At 42.8% G+C, this 12781-nt stretch overlaps 1 protein-coding gene across 1 annotated transcript in view; it reads left to right on the forward strand.

Annotated features, from left to right (window-relative positions):
• Positions 1 to 627: 627 nt before the first annotated feature.
• PRMT8 (protein arginine methyltransferase 8) overlaps positions 628 to 12781 on the forward strand; it is a gene marked incomplete at its 3' end in the record, with an annotated part of 67532 nt that continues 55378 nt past the window's right edge. The window contains exon 1 of the mRNA XM_084268782.1: positions 628 to 717. Within this exon, the coding sequence (XP_084124908.1) occupies positions 643 to 717 (75 nt within the window). The 5' untranslated portion in view covers positions 628 to 642. The remainder of the gene's footprint in view (positions 718 to 12781) is intronic.

Here is a 12781-nt window from a genome sequence, read left to right on the forward strand (position 1 = left end):
TAAGGAGAGGGAAGGGGGAGAGGGAAGGGGGGAAGAGGAGGAGGAGGAGGAGGAGGGCTTGCTATTTCAGAAGACGTTCATAGAAAGAGGGTGGAAAATTCTGTGACCATCTTTAAAGGAAGTTTCTTGGGGCCTAGAGAGAAAGAAAGAAGCCCAAAGAAGGAAAATAAAGGGCTATGATTTCCTTGTCCTGTTGCTTTGTCTCTGCCTCCCTCTGCCTCTGGAAGAGTAGCCACAGGACACAAAGATGCCCAGCTGGTCACTGCACGCCCAAATTCAGTTTAGCTGGTGCTTCTCTCCTGTTTAGCCCGACTGCTTTCTCTGAAGGGGAGGACTTACAGCCCGGCAGCCTTTTAGTTTAACCTGAAGAGTGTGTGCCGCCTCTGCCCATCCCAAGAGCTCGCTGGTGGTGGTGAAGAGGGGAGAAAGAGGAGGACTTGAAAGTGCCCGAGGAGCTCCGGATGCTTAGAGAAGACAAACATTCCCGTGGACGACGCAGAAAGGACAAAACCGACTGATTTATTGCTGTTTTCCAGATATTTTTTTTTCTCCCTAGCCTTTGGCGCACACCGGTGTTTGGAGATCTTTGAAAACCCAAAACAAAACGCCAACTCCGAAGCCCCAACCCCTTGGCTAGCTCTTATGGGAATGAAACACTCCTCCCGCTGCCTGCTCCTCAGGAGGAAAATGGCGGAGAACGCTGCCGACAGCACCGAGGTAAGATACGAGGCAGAGCCGGCGCCCGAGCTCCCCCAGACCCGAGCACGGATCCCTCAGCAGAACCATCAGCAAGTGCGAATTAACTTTGCTGGCTCCTTCGGCTAGCCCCTGCCTCCGTTGCTGCTATGGTTTCCGGCATTCCCCCCCCGCCCATCCCCTTCCCGTTTACCCCCGGTACAGAAGTTCGCACCCCCGCTGAACCCTCCGGCAGCCCGGGCTGCTCCCCGCGGCCGCCGCTTCACGGCCGCTTCCCCGAGAAGTTGGATGCGCCGGGTGAATGCGAGAGGCGCCGTGCGGGGTACGGGGGGTGGGAGGAGAGGAGGGGAGGGTGCCTGCAGCAGTGAGGAATGGGGGACGGTTATCTGTATGTGTGGGGGGGATGGAAGGGACAAGGGTGGTCTCTGGCGACAGCACCGCGGGCATCTCTGAGCGCTTTTCGCCGGGTAGAAAGCCGCGGAGCCTTTGCGAGGATTGTTTCGGGGGACTTGAGGGGTATCCGCGCCCCTGCAGCATTCCGGTTGTTACCAAGTGGAGCTGCCGGGGGGCGAAGGGCAGGAGGAGCGTTCCCCCCCACTTTGCTCCCGGCTGGCCTGAGAGGTGCCGAGAATAGCTTTGCATCGCCCTTGGGCTGAGAGGCTGCCCCTGCAAGCTCTCAGGTTTTATGCAAGAAACCCGCCTCCCCCACACCCCCTTTCCCCATTACCTTCGGTTTCCTCAGCCTTTCCCAACTCAGCAACGTTGGGGTTCAGCAGCCCATGATTACTTGTCTAGGGCTGTCTTGATCTCACTGAGATTTCTTAAGGGGTACGGGAGCAGTATGTGAAGTCTCAGATCTGGAAAAGCAGAAGGATGCAGTCCCAGCTTCTCTGGGAGCATGCGAGAGGGAGACAGGCGAAAAGTGCGAGTGTGTGCCAAACTCCGCGTTTCTATTAATAGACTGTGCCTAGCACTCTGAACAATTAACGCAAGCGATATGCTGCACAGCCGTGAACAGACTCCAAGGACGTTGCACCCCAAACACCTTCAGCATCTTTGCCCTTAGGCGCGCCAGCTGCACTCACACCCCCCACCACCACCACCACCCCCCCCGGCCCCCAGTTGCCCTGCAGAGGTAATAAAGAGCAAGAGCATCACTTCAGTGTGGTTATACATCCCTTCCTTTATGCTTTCCATGTCTCTGCCAATTGTTTCCTCCCTCCAGATAGTCCTTCCAGTAGGTGTCCTGCTGTCTCGTGAATTCCACACTTTGGCTAATAATGCTTTCTTTGCTTGACCTTCATAAATATGCCTCCTTTGCCATGCCAAATGAAGAGCAGGATTTTCTTAAATGAATGTGAGGTAAGCGGTAAATGAAAGAACGTGCCTGCTACTGCATTACGGCCCCATAGACTACTGTTTGCAGAAGAGGCATCTATAAATAGCAAGAAGTCTGTCTGCATATCTGTAAACTGTTGTAGTACTGACAGCAGATACTGCATTAAAGGTCCCAGGATCCTGGGCAGCATTGCAAGGATGAATGTACAAGTACAGCCAGTTCCTTTCAAAGCCATTTTTCAATGGAAATTCTCTTTAGACGGGGGAAATGGGTAAGAGGAACTCTTTAAATACTCACCTTCTATTTCAGTTCACTCTTAGTACCTATTTGTTGTTTAACCACCTCGTTTTGCTTGTGCAATGATGCACAAGCTCCAGTATCATTTTGTAAAGAAGGCTTTCTGTCTGATCATTTCATTCCACTGCTATATGCAGGTTAAGAGAAGATTAAAACACTGTGCTTCCCCTCCTCAATATCCATCAGTGACAGATTTGTGAAATGAGAGTGGAACTATTGTATATCCTACTGCACTTGTACCATAAGAAAACCAGAAGGGACACATTCATAACACCTACCGAGATGTTTTCTATTTTATTAATTTTTATATTTGTGATGTTAAGATCTATTACATACTGAGAGAATTGGTCTGCATACGTATGCAGACTTAAAAGTGCACCAAGAAAAATATGCCGAGACCTTTGAAGCTCTTTCACACATCAAGCATCTATATTTAGCAGTCATATGATACTAGTTTGACCTTCAAACCTGTGTTTCTCTAACTTTCCCTGAAGTTAGAAAATGTTCTGTGTCAGAAAGAATACAGGACAAAACATCTCACTGTTGGACTTACCACAGTGTCAGGATTAGGAATTGGTATACATTGGCATCATTTGAAACCAGTGGGGTATCAGTGATATGCATAATTTGGTAATCACTATATTTCTGAAGTACTTTGATGCCATGGTGATAGGCATGATGTAAACAGTGTCAGCTATAATGAGAGCTGAAGAGGTAAAATGTTTAGGAAATGGTCAAAATACCCCATTCCCAAATAATTTAAAAAACCCCAAAACCGACCTTCTGTTCTTACTCATAGATTTGAACCAATTGCTTATGTTACAGCTTCAGAGTAATTTTTAATTATTTTTTTTAAGTCTACCACAACTAAGCATTACTCAGATTCTTGGTCAAGTAAGTGTACTGTGTCAGTAGCAGAACAGTTTAAAAAATACATTAAGACAAAGAACATGGTCAGTCTATGGCAGTTGAAGCCACATTAATAGTAGGCTTGATAACAGTAATGGGAAACGACTTTTGAAAAGTGGGATTAATGTAGCTTGTGAACCTATGCCAGGTGAATAGAACAGCAGGGTTTATGTGCGTGTTCAACAGGCTTACATATCTACATGTAACAGTTGCTGACTCAAACAATTCTAGCACCTGATGCTGGGCTGGTTTTGTACAATGCATTTGCATAGTAATTTCATAAAAGGCAATTCTGATGCTGAAAACTTTGCAGTGTCTGTAGAGAGAAAGGATGCTTGCTTCATTCTGAAGAACAGATACACTAGGTAAAGTATTAATGGTAGCAAAATAGAGTCTGCCCTGAATGTCCTTTTAATATAAAGCTTGAGGTTTTGTTAGGAAAAAAGATGTTTTGATGATTTGGGGTAACAGACATAATAGATATCCTTCCCCATGCAGATGAATATAACTGGCACAGTATCATGAGGTCCAGGTGTGTGAGAGTAACTGCTCTGTCATCAGAAGTGGGGAAACTACAGTGTCCTGTCTGTATGAGAAGTCCAGTTATGCCCCTACGGAGGGGAGAAGAGATTATGAAATCTGTTGAAATCATGAGCTTTCATTTGTAATTCTTGAGTAGGGACAGGGTCGTGTGTGTGTCCCGCCAATAAGTCATCAAAGCACAAATTAACAGAAATAAAACAAGAGCATGCCTAACAGAGTAAGTTTTGTTCCTATTACACTGGATGATCTTTGAGGTAAAACTTAATCCCTCCGAGTTTTCCAATTCATGCTGTTGAATTCTGTGACTTATTGGTGAAAGGTGCCGTGTAATATTATCATTATTTGTTATTATTAAATTGCTTAGAACACCATATGTGAGTGACTACTAATGAGTGGGTGATGTTTGCCCAAGAGAGAAATAGTGCTGCTCTGAAGTGTACTTCTTAGGCTAACAGAAGTCACAGCAGCTGTGGTATATGGTGTCAGTTAGCTAGCTGAAGCAGCACCCTATGACATACCTTTCAGCCTCACTGAGTGGTGAGCTGCATGCCCGTGTCATGTAACTTTGGACAGGACAGGATGTGGCAGCTGATGTGTGCAAGTGGTACAGGTGAGCTATAGAGGCCAGGCCAGGGGCCCATGGTCTAGATGTTTTGCACTGCTGACAATGCAGCCAGAAAGCTGGCCCATGACGTCAGTGAAGAATCTTTCACTGTCAAATCAAAGGCTATCGAAGCACCTCTAAGTTAAAGCAGGGAAAATTCCACTTCACCACATTCTGATTTCCACATTACTCCTACTAGGATTAAGTAGCCTGTAACAAGGCAATTCTAATAATAGTTGTGGGGGCTTTTTTGGTTTCTGGCCAGTTTGGGGTGGGGGAGCAGAAATGTGGCTCTGAGCCATCTTCTCCTACAAACTTCAGCTGTGTGGAACATTAATTTAGCTCAGCTGAAGATCTCGGTGTAGTTAAACACATTCCATTCCTTTCTCAAATTTAATACTAAAACATCAAGACATTGGCCATAATATTTTGACCCCATTGAAGAAATAACTTGTGGTTTGCATTAATAATATAAATAGGATCAAAAAATATTTTATGTTTATATTATACTCAATTTATGTTTATATTATGTTCGTGTTATGTTTATATTATAAAGAGTAACAGCAATCATACAAAGCAGACTCAAGATAAAGACATTTTAGCGTGGATCATCCTCTGCCAGCATATGGTTGTTCTCGTGAATAGCATTTTAGTGTCAGGAAGACTGGTATTTTTTAGAGAGTGTGGTTCATCTTGGTGTCATGGGCCAGATCACACTGTGTCATTGTGGCAATGCTAAAAGAGCCAGCTAGTGAGCATGTTGCAGAGAAGTTGGGGTAATGACTTTGTGTGCGTGCAGAACCTCTATAGTTGTTCTACTTCCACACTGAGCTTAGCAAGACTGACTGACATGCCTTCCAGAGCTTCACCCTCAGCCTGATTGTGGAAGAAGGCTGCTTGTGCCTTCTGCCCTTGTGGGCAGAGCAGGGGAATACATAAAGGTACAGAAGGATTGAGCCTAATCCTTTCGTGAGATTCTTGCCTCAGCCCTTCTGAATTTGCAACAAAATTCAGTCTGTTGACAGATGAGGTGATGAACAGCTAAAGGGGGTGGATGGTGAAACTGATTGCACCTACCTCTGATGCCACAGAAAGTCCTGCTGTCTGCTGTTCTGCCTACTAGCTTTATTGCCAGCTTTATTTTGATCTAGAGTTTAGGAGAAAATGGGATTGTCATTTCCATAATTGTCTTTAATAACTTCAGAACAGCAGAAACAAGAAGCACCTGTCTAAAGGAAGCAGTGGAGATTGCCCGCTAAGTGGCTGAATTAACAGCCACAAGAGTGTATTCACCATGCCAGAAAGGAGCAATTGCTGGTTAATCACAGCTTACCTGACTCTTTCCAGTGTTCTTGAACAGGTACTGACTGGCTCCATGGAGTCTCTTGGCATGCTACTGCTGGTGTTGCATTGGAGTTAAGACAACTTTCTCACCTGACAGTGACTGTGAAAAGATGGACACTAGTTTACTTTTAATATTTCAGTTTCAGACTGAGATCAAGAGGTGTAGGAAGAAAAATCACTGTGGTTTTATTTAAGAGTTTTGGGTCCCAGTTGTGAACAATGTCTCTCAAAAAATCCAAATTTTAAAAGGTATGTAACATTTTGTGTTTTCTATAATCATCTTATTTCAAAAAACAGAAACTTACTTTGAAAATCTGGACTAGCAAATCTATTTATTTTTTATAGCATTAGCCGTTGTGAGATTTAGAGACCAGAACTCGAAATAAGGCAAAGTTGCTTTAAGAAGCATTTAGTATCAAGTTTGTTTTTCTGAAAACTCTGTTAAGTGCTGAAATTAAAGAAAATATTGCTTTGTATTTTGTGTATAACGTGTTAGGTTATCACAAATAAAATATTAATGTCTTTGATTTCCACAATGAAGACAATATTTCTGTAACACAAAATTTACAGTTAAATTATGGGGGCAATAAAATGTTTAGTTACAATTTGAGACAGATGTGCATTAAGGAAAGTGAGGAGAATACTAATCTCCCTTATTTGAAACACCCTGACCTGCAGTTAAGACATGCTCTTGGAAGTTTATGTATACGGAGGACTGCACTGAACCTGGGTCTTTTCCTCACAGGGTGGTTTTAAAAGGGGCATTACCACCTTTTCTAGCCATTATTCACAGAAAAGGAGTTCTGTAAGTTTATCTGGAAAAGTGTGCATTTTCCAAGGCATTGTCTTCTACCATTGTCCTCCTCAGCTTTTCCTAGAAGCACCTCCATCATAGTGCAGTTGTCAACATTCACATCCACCATACTGTTTGGTCAGGACCTAAGTGTATGGACTGAAGCACTTCTTGTCCTGCCTAAGGCTCCAAGTATGTATCTGAACCATTCTGTCTCAGTTTCCCCTCCTTTCTTTAAAAGAAAAAGTAGCATTTCCCTGTCTTGTAACAGTGCAATGAAGGTAAACATACGCTGTTTGGGACGCAGTGGTATGTAGTGACCTCCAAGGATTAATGTTGAAGTGTTCCCTCAGTGCCCACAATGCACGGTTGGGGTCAACGTGGCCTAGCAGTATGCCTGTCCTTGTTTCTAGCTGACCAGCTTATGTTGCATTGATTCTTTTAGCACCAGGAAGCTCAAAACACCTTCTTAGAGCCAAGAAAAATGTGTGACCTAGCCAGGACCTTCCAGCAACAATACACCAGTGTAAACTTATTTTTGCTGGGGACCTTTCTCAGTTAGAAAGGAGGGGAGACCCTGCCATCTGTTTTCAGTTTCTAGTTGCATCCTTGTACTATTCATCAATCCAATGCCTTGAAGCTTGACCCTACCTTGGGATGAAGACCAACTGCTGATTTCCTTAGTCACAAATAAGGAAGTAATTAACCCTTCCTGTAACTCCTTCTGACCTACAGCTGTGTGAGGATTGTATACTTCATGATTATGCCTCATATTAGACATTAACCTGTCTGAGGTGCAGGATATTTAGGAGGCTTTTTTTCCACTCTAATCTCAGTTACATTGAGATATATCAGGAGTAACACCACCGAGTCCTTTATAAATAGGAACCACACTCCATGTCATTGCAGAAACTCAGAAGTGTTGGTTAGAAAGGATGTCTACAGAACATCTTGTACACCCTCACACGCTACACTTAGTACAGAACAGTCATCAGTGTTAGATCATGTTGGCCATCGCTGTCTCTAGCCAAGTCTTGAAAATCTCTAAGCATAGATTCCACTGGTTCTCTAGACAACCTCTTCCAGTGCTGCACAGTCCTCTCAGTGAAGAGTTTTTCTTACTGGTCTATCTGAACCTCCCAAACTGCGAGGTATGACCTTTGTACCTCCTTATATCTGCTGTTACTGAGAGGAGTGTGCCTCCATTTTCTTTTTAACTTTCAAGTACTTGTGGGCTGCTATTAAATTGTCCCTTAACCTCCTTTTCCACAAATCAAGCTCAGCACACAGTCATATCTTACAGGTCATCTCCTTAGGCCTATGACCGTTGTATTATAGAGCACCTTGCTTATCTCCTTTTAACTAAAAGCTCTGGAAAAAGTGTTATAAGAATGGAAAGGAAGACTTATTTTCTTTACTTGAATGAACTTTATAGCAGAAGACTTGCACACGGCCAGGCAGTGTCAATGAAGTGTATTCTGTAGAAACCCCTTGTGAGTGAGCCCAGCTGCATGTCTGGCATGTTTTAAATTTGGTATTTTGAGTTAGCTACTTCTTATTTATTTCCCCTAGAAAGAGAGAGGTCAAATCCAAAAAGCAACCCTGCTTCTTACCCACAGTTTGCATCTTGTGAGTCTGTACAGCTGGAACAGCTATTTCACAAGGAAATCAAATGAGAACAGTGTTAGCCACATCCCTAATGTAGTTGCTTCCTTGGGAGTGATGGTGTTGTAATTAAGAATAGCTGAATTTACAGGCAGCAGGGGGAGTTCAGCAATTGTTGCTCTGTATTGTTGACCCTTAAAAAAGGGTAGGTAAGGGCTGTCATTACCCTTTCAGTTCCACTGGCCTTGATAGAACTCACTGGATCCTCTGCTAACTTGAAGCAGACCAAAGCTGCAAAATAAAAAACCTGAGGTACAAGAAGAGTTATTGGGCAGAGGAGACAAAAAAATAGAGCATATTTTATCATGCAAGACAATATGTTGCAGACTAAAATTTCAGCTAAATAATTTTCAGCTCTGTTTAAGTCTGATGATCTCTCAAATTTTTGGGATTAGAAGTGGCAAATGAGAAGTTGCCCCCAAATGAAAGCCCTGTTGTGGAAAATACTATATTTGGTCATGAAACAGAATGTGCTTTATAAATTTACTGGACTTCTGAAGGCTGGTCTTACCAGTAAAGACCAAGTTGAAGAACACATTGAGTACCTTGGTTTTTTCCACCCTTTGTCACTGGTTAGCTATGGGCCCACATTTTCCCTAGCCTCCCTTTTGGTATCTATGAGTGGTGTTCCTCAGGGGTAGTATTGGAACTGGTGCTGTTTAATGTCTTTGTCAGGGACTTGGACAGTGGGATTGAGGGCATTGTCAGCAAGTTTGCTGATGACAGCAAGCTGTGTGGTATGGCCAATGTGCTGGAGGGAAGGGAAACTGGACCATCCCAAAAACACTGGTCCTGGAGCCATTCGCTCCTCCCCCACCAGTCCCCCCACTTTATGCTGAGCACAGCGTAATTGATATGGCATAGCCCTTTTGGCCAGTTTGGGTCACCTGTCCCAGCTGTGTCCCCTCCCAATTTCCTGGATGCCCCTCACCTTCTCATAGCAACACAACATGAAAAGCTGAAAAGTCCTTGACTGCATGGCAACAACTGAAAACATCCGTGTGTTATCAGCACTGCTGTCATCCTAGCATCCTAATTCCCAAACACAGCGCTACACCAGCTGCTAGAAAGAAAATTAACTCTATACTAGCAGAACCCAGGACACTCATGAAGTTCAGTAAAGCCAAGTGCAAAGTCCTGCACATGGATTAGTACAATCCCAAGCACAACTACAGGCTGTGTGGAGAATGGATTGAGAGGAGCCTCGAGGAGGAGGACTCTGAAGTGTCAGTCAATGAGAAGCTGAACGTGAGCCAGCAGTGCATGCCCACAGTCTAGAAAGCCAACTGTATCCAATCATTCCATTAAAAGAAGCATGATCAGCAGGTCAAAGGAGGTGATTCTCTCCCTCTGCTCTGCTCCCATGAGATTCTATCTGGAGTGCAGTGCCCAACTCTGGGGCCTCCAGTACAAGACTTGGAGTGAGTCAAGAGGCTGAGAGAGGTTGCCCAGAGAAGCTGTGGCTGAATTAACAGCCTGTGTTCAAGGCCAGGTTGGATGGGGCAGTGTTCAAGGCCAGGTTGGATGGGGCTTTGGACAACCTGGTCTAGTAGAGGGTAGTTCCAACCATGGCAGGGGGTTGGAACTACATGGTTCTTGAGGTTCCTTTCAACCCAAACCAGCCTGTGTTTGGAGTATTTTCTTGTTGTGCTTCGTTGTCCCATTGTCAGACTCAACTAATGTCAGGAATCAAGGAGCTGCAGGAGAAGGTAGCAGGAAGCCATTAGAAGAGTGAATCAATTCACCCTTTTACAGCTTGTAAATAAGGAAATACTAGGGGTGTTGCAACAGCTGGTAAAGTCAAATGCAAACCTCAATTTCTCTGTCAAATACATTACTCAGTCATCAAATAAAAAGAGATAGTATGTAATAGTTCTAGCCTTGTGATTCACCCTAACCATCCCTCAATGAGGAAAGAACATAACACAGAAAAACCCAAGACTGTTGCTGCTCATCAATCAGTTATCAAGGTGTGTGTATTAAAACTTCCTTGAAATTCTCTGTTGAAATTTGCTTTTACCAGCACAAATCAGTGGCTATACTCACAACTGATTTACTGTGCTGTGACAGACTGTCAGGGACAGCTCCTCAGCCACTCTCATCCCCTTGTACACACATATACTGTTTTCTGAGACCCACCCCAATCGCCACTCCAATGAGTAGAGCCAAGAGAAATGCAACACTCCTCACTAGTCTCCATGTCAGGATCTTGAGCAGCAGCTCAGCTCCAACTCACCACAGCGCTCTCAGGCGCTCACATGAGACCTCATCTCACCCCACCTCCATTTGATCACAGTCACATTGTCTGAACTTGTCATATTACCAAAATAATTTTCTCAGCTTGCTGTTCTAACTACATTATCCTTTTATTAATATTCAATCTGCAGAATCTTGATATTCTATTAAATCAAAACACTGATTGTCATTTCCAAGGTTGCTTGAAGTATTCATCCTGTTACTTCGATTTCTCATTTAGTACCAAGAGGTTAATTCAGAGTTCTAGTGCCAAACTCTCACACTTTTCAAATATACTTCAGTGAATGTGATTCTAGTACTGTGACAGTGTGTATAGTTTTAATGGAGGTTAGCACTGCACTTGTAAAAATCAGGCCATTTCAACCTTGGGTTACATTCCTGTTTTCTCTGTATGTGACATTAAATTTTTGTCTTGCTTTTCTAAGAAATCTTTTGTTTAAGAAGATAACCTTAATGGGAGGCAAAGATAAATAAGGATTTTAAGCAAAGAAGGTGCTTTTACTTATTATTGTGAGATTTTAGATTTTCATGAAAATGTGAAACTATTCTAGGATTATCTTCTTTTAATAGAAATGCTTTCACATAGCCTCAATACAACTATTACATTGAAGGAAAAAAAACCCTCTGTGACATCTTTCTGTCTAGTCAGTCTGTTCCTTTCTCAATGGCAAGCCTTCAGTGCTCCTGAGCGGTCATAAAATACACCTTTGCCACTTCATAAATGGAAGGCAAAAGTATGTATGCTTGCAAGATCTGTTTCTGCCAGGTAAAACTGAGTATTCTAACTATGCCTGCTAGAAACAAAGGCATTCTGATCTGGGGACAGGTTTGCCCTCATGTTAAAACACCAATTTCAGCAGAATTATTTGTGATTTATTCAAAACCAGCTCACATCCATATATAAAATTGTATTTAAAGAGTAGAGTTGTCTACATTCTGTAAAAGTGGTAGGAATATCCTTTCTCATATCTCTTTTCTAAATGTTTAAATGACGGGTCTGAAATAGCAAAACCTTGTTTCTGTTTTTAACACAAAGCTATACAAGCCTGATTTATATCAGCATGTGTATCAACAAATGCTTTTGAAATTGTCTATGTAGATATCTTTTTAACAGGTGTAGTTCAGAGCATATTTGAGTTAGTGTAAGTTGCTGAAAATCTTTGAACACTTTAGTAAATGTTCTATTAATAATGTCAAAAATGCTAAACATACTGGCTTACTCATATATTTGAGTGGCACTCAGCATGATTACTTATTGTAGAATCAAGTTCCATACTGGCAAGATATTTAAAAACACACTTCATCCACCTTGCAGAATATGGAAGAAAAGTAATTTCACTGGAACTAGTGGGATTAGCTCTGCTATGCATGTCAGATGCATACTCAGGTTTCTTAAGTAACAGCTGAAAACACATTGAAGTCAAGTGTGTTATTTGCAGCCCTCGTGAAAACAAATATGCTTCCCAAGCCTGGAGTTGATGGATTATTAATCTCAACCTCTTAAAAAAATCCAATTTCTGAGATGAGGTAAACCAAACCCAAATAATGTTTAATGGCTGTGGTGGTTTAACCCTGGCTGGAGGCCAGATGCCCACCAAAGTAGCTCTATGGCTCCCCTTCTCAGATGGGCAGGAGAGAGAATATGTATCTGGAGAGGTTGTAAGTCAAGATAAGGAGAGGGAGAGATGATTCAGCAGTCAACGTCATGGGCAAAACATACACAACACAGAATAAAAATGCATCTAATTTATTGCCACCACCACGAAAGTACCCAATGAAAACAGAGTAGGATAATGAGAAATAAGACCAAACCTTAAAACACCTCTCCCCCAGCCTTCCTTTCTTCCCCTCAGGCTCACATTAGTTCTGAATGAGCAAGACTATGCTATTTAATAATTCAACAACTGCCTGAACACTGTGATAATTTGTCATTTCAGCCACACAGGAAAGAAGTTCTTCCTTAAACACACATTAATATGCTTATTTACAAAATTACCTAACCTGTGTATGTGTCTTTATATACACATATACATACAGAGATAACACGTGATAGTTTATATTTACAGAATAAATGTTATAAGGAGTGACTGAGGGAACTGGGGTCATTTAGTCTGGAGAAAAGGAGGTTGAGGGGAATCTAATAGCTTTCTACAACTACCTGAAAGGAGGTTGCAGAGAGGTGGGGGCTGACCTCTTCTCCCTAGTGACAAGTGATAGGACAAGAGGAAATGGTATCAATTTATGCCAGGGGAGGTTTAGATTGGATATTAGGAAAAACTTGTTCACAGAGCTGGTTGTCAGGCATTGGAACGGGCTGCCCAGGGAAGTAGTGGAG

The sequence above is a fragment of the Gallinula chloropus genome, assembly GCF_964237585.1.
Source record: "Gallinula chloropus genome assembly, chromosome: 1".
NCBI lineage: Eukaryota > Metazoa > Chordata > Aves > Gruiformes > Rallidae > Gallinula > Gallinula chloropus.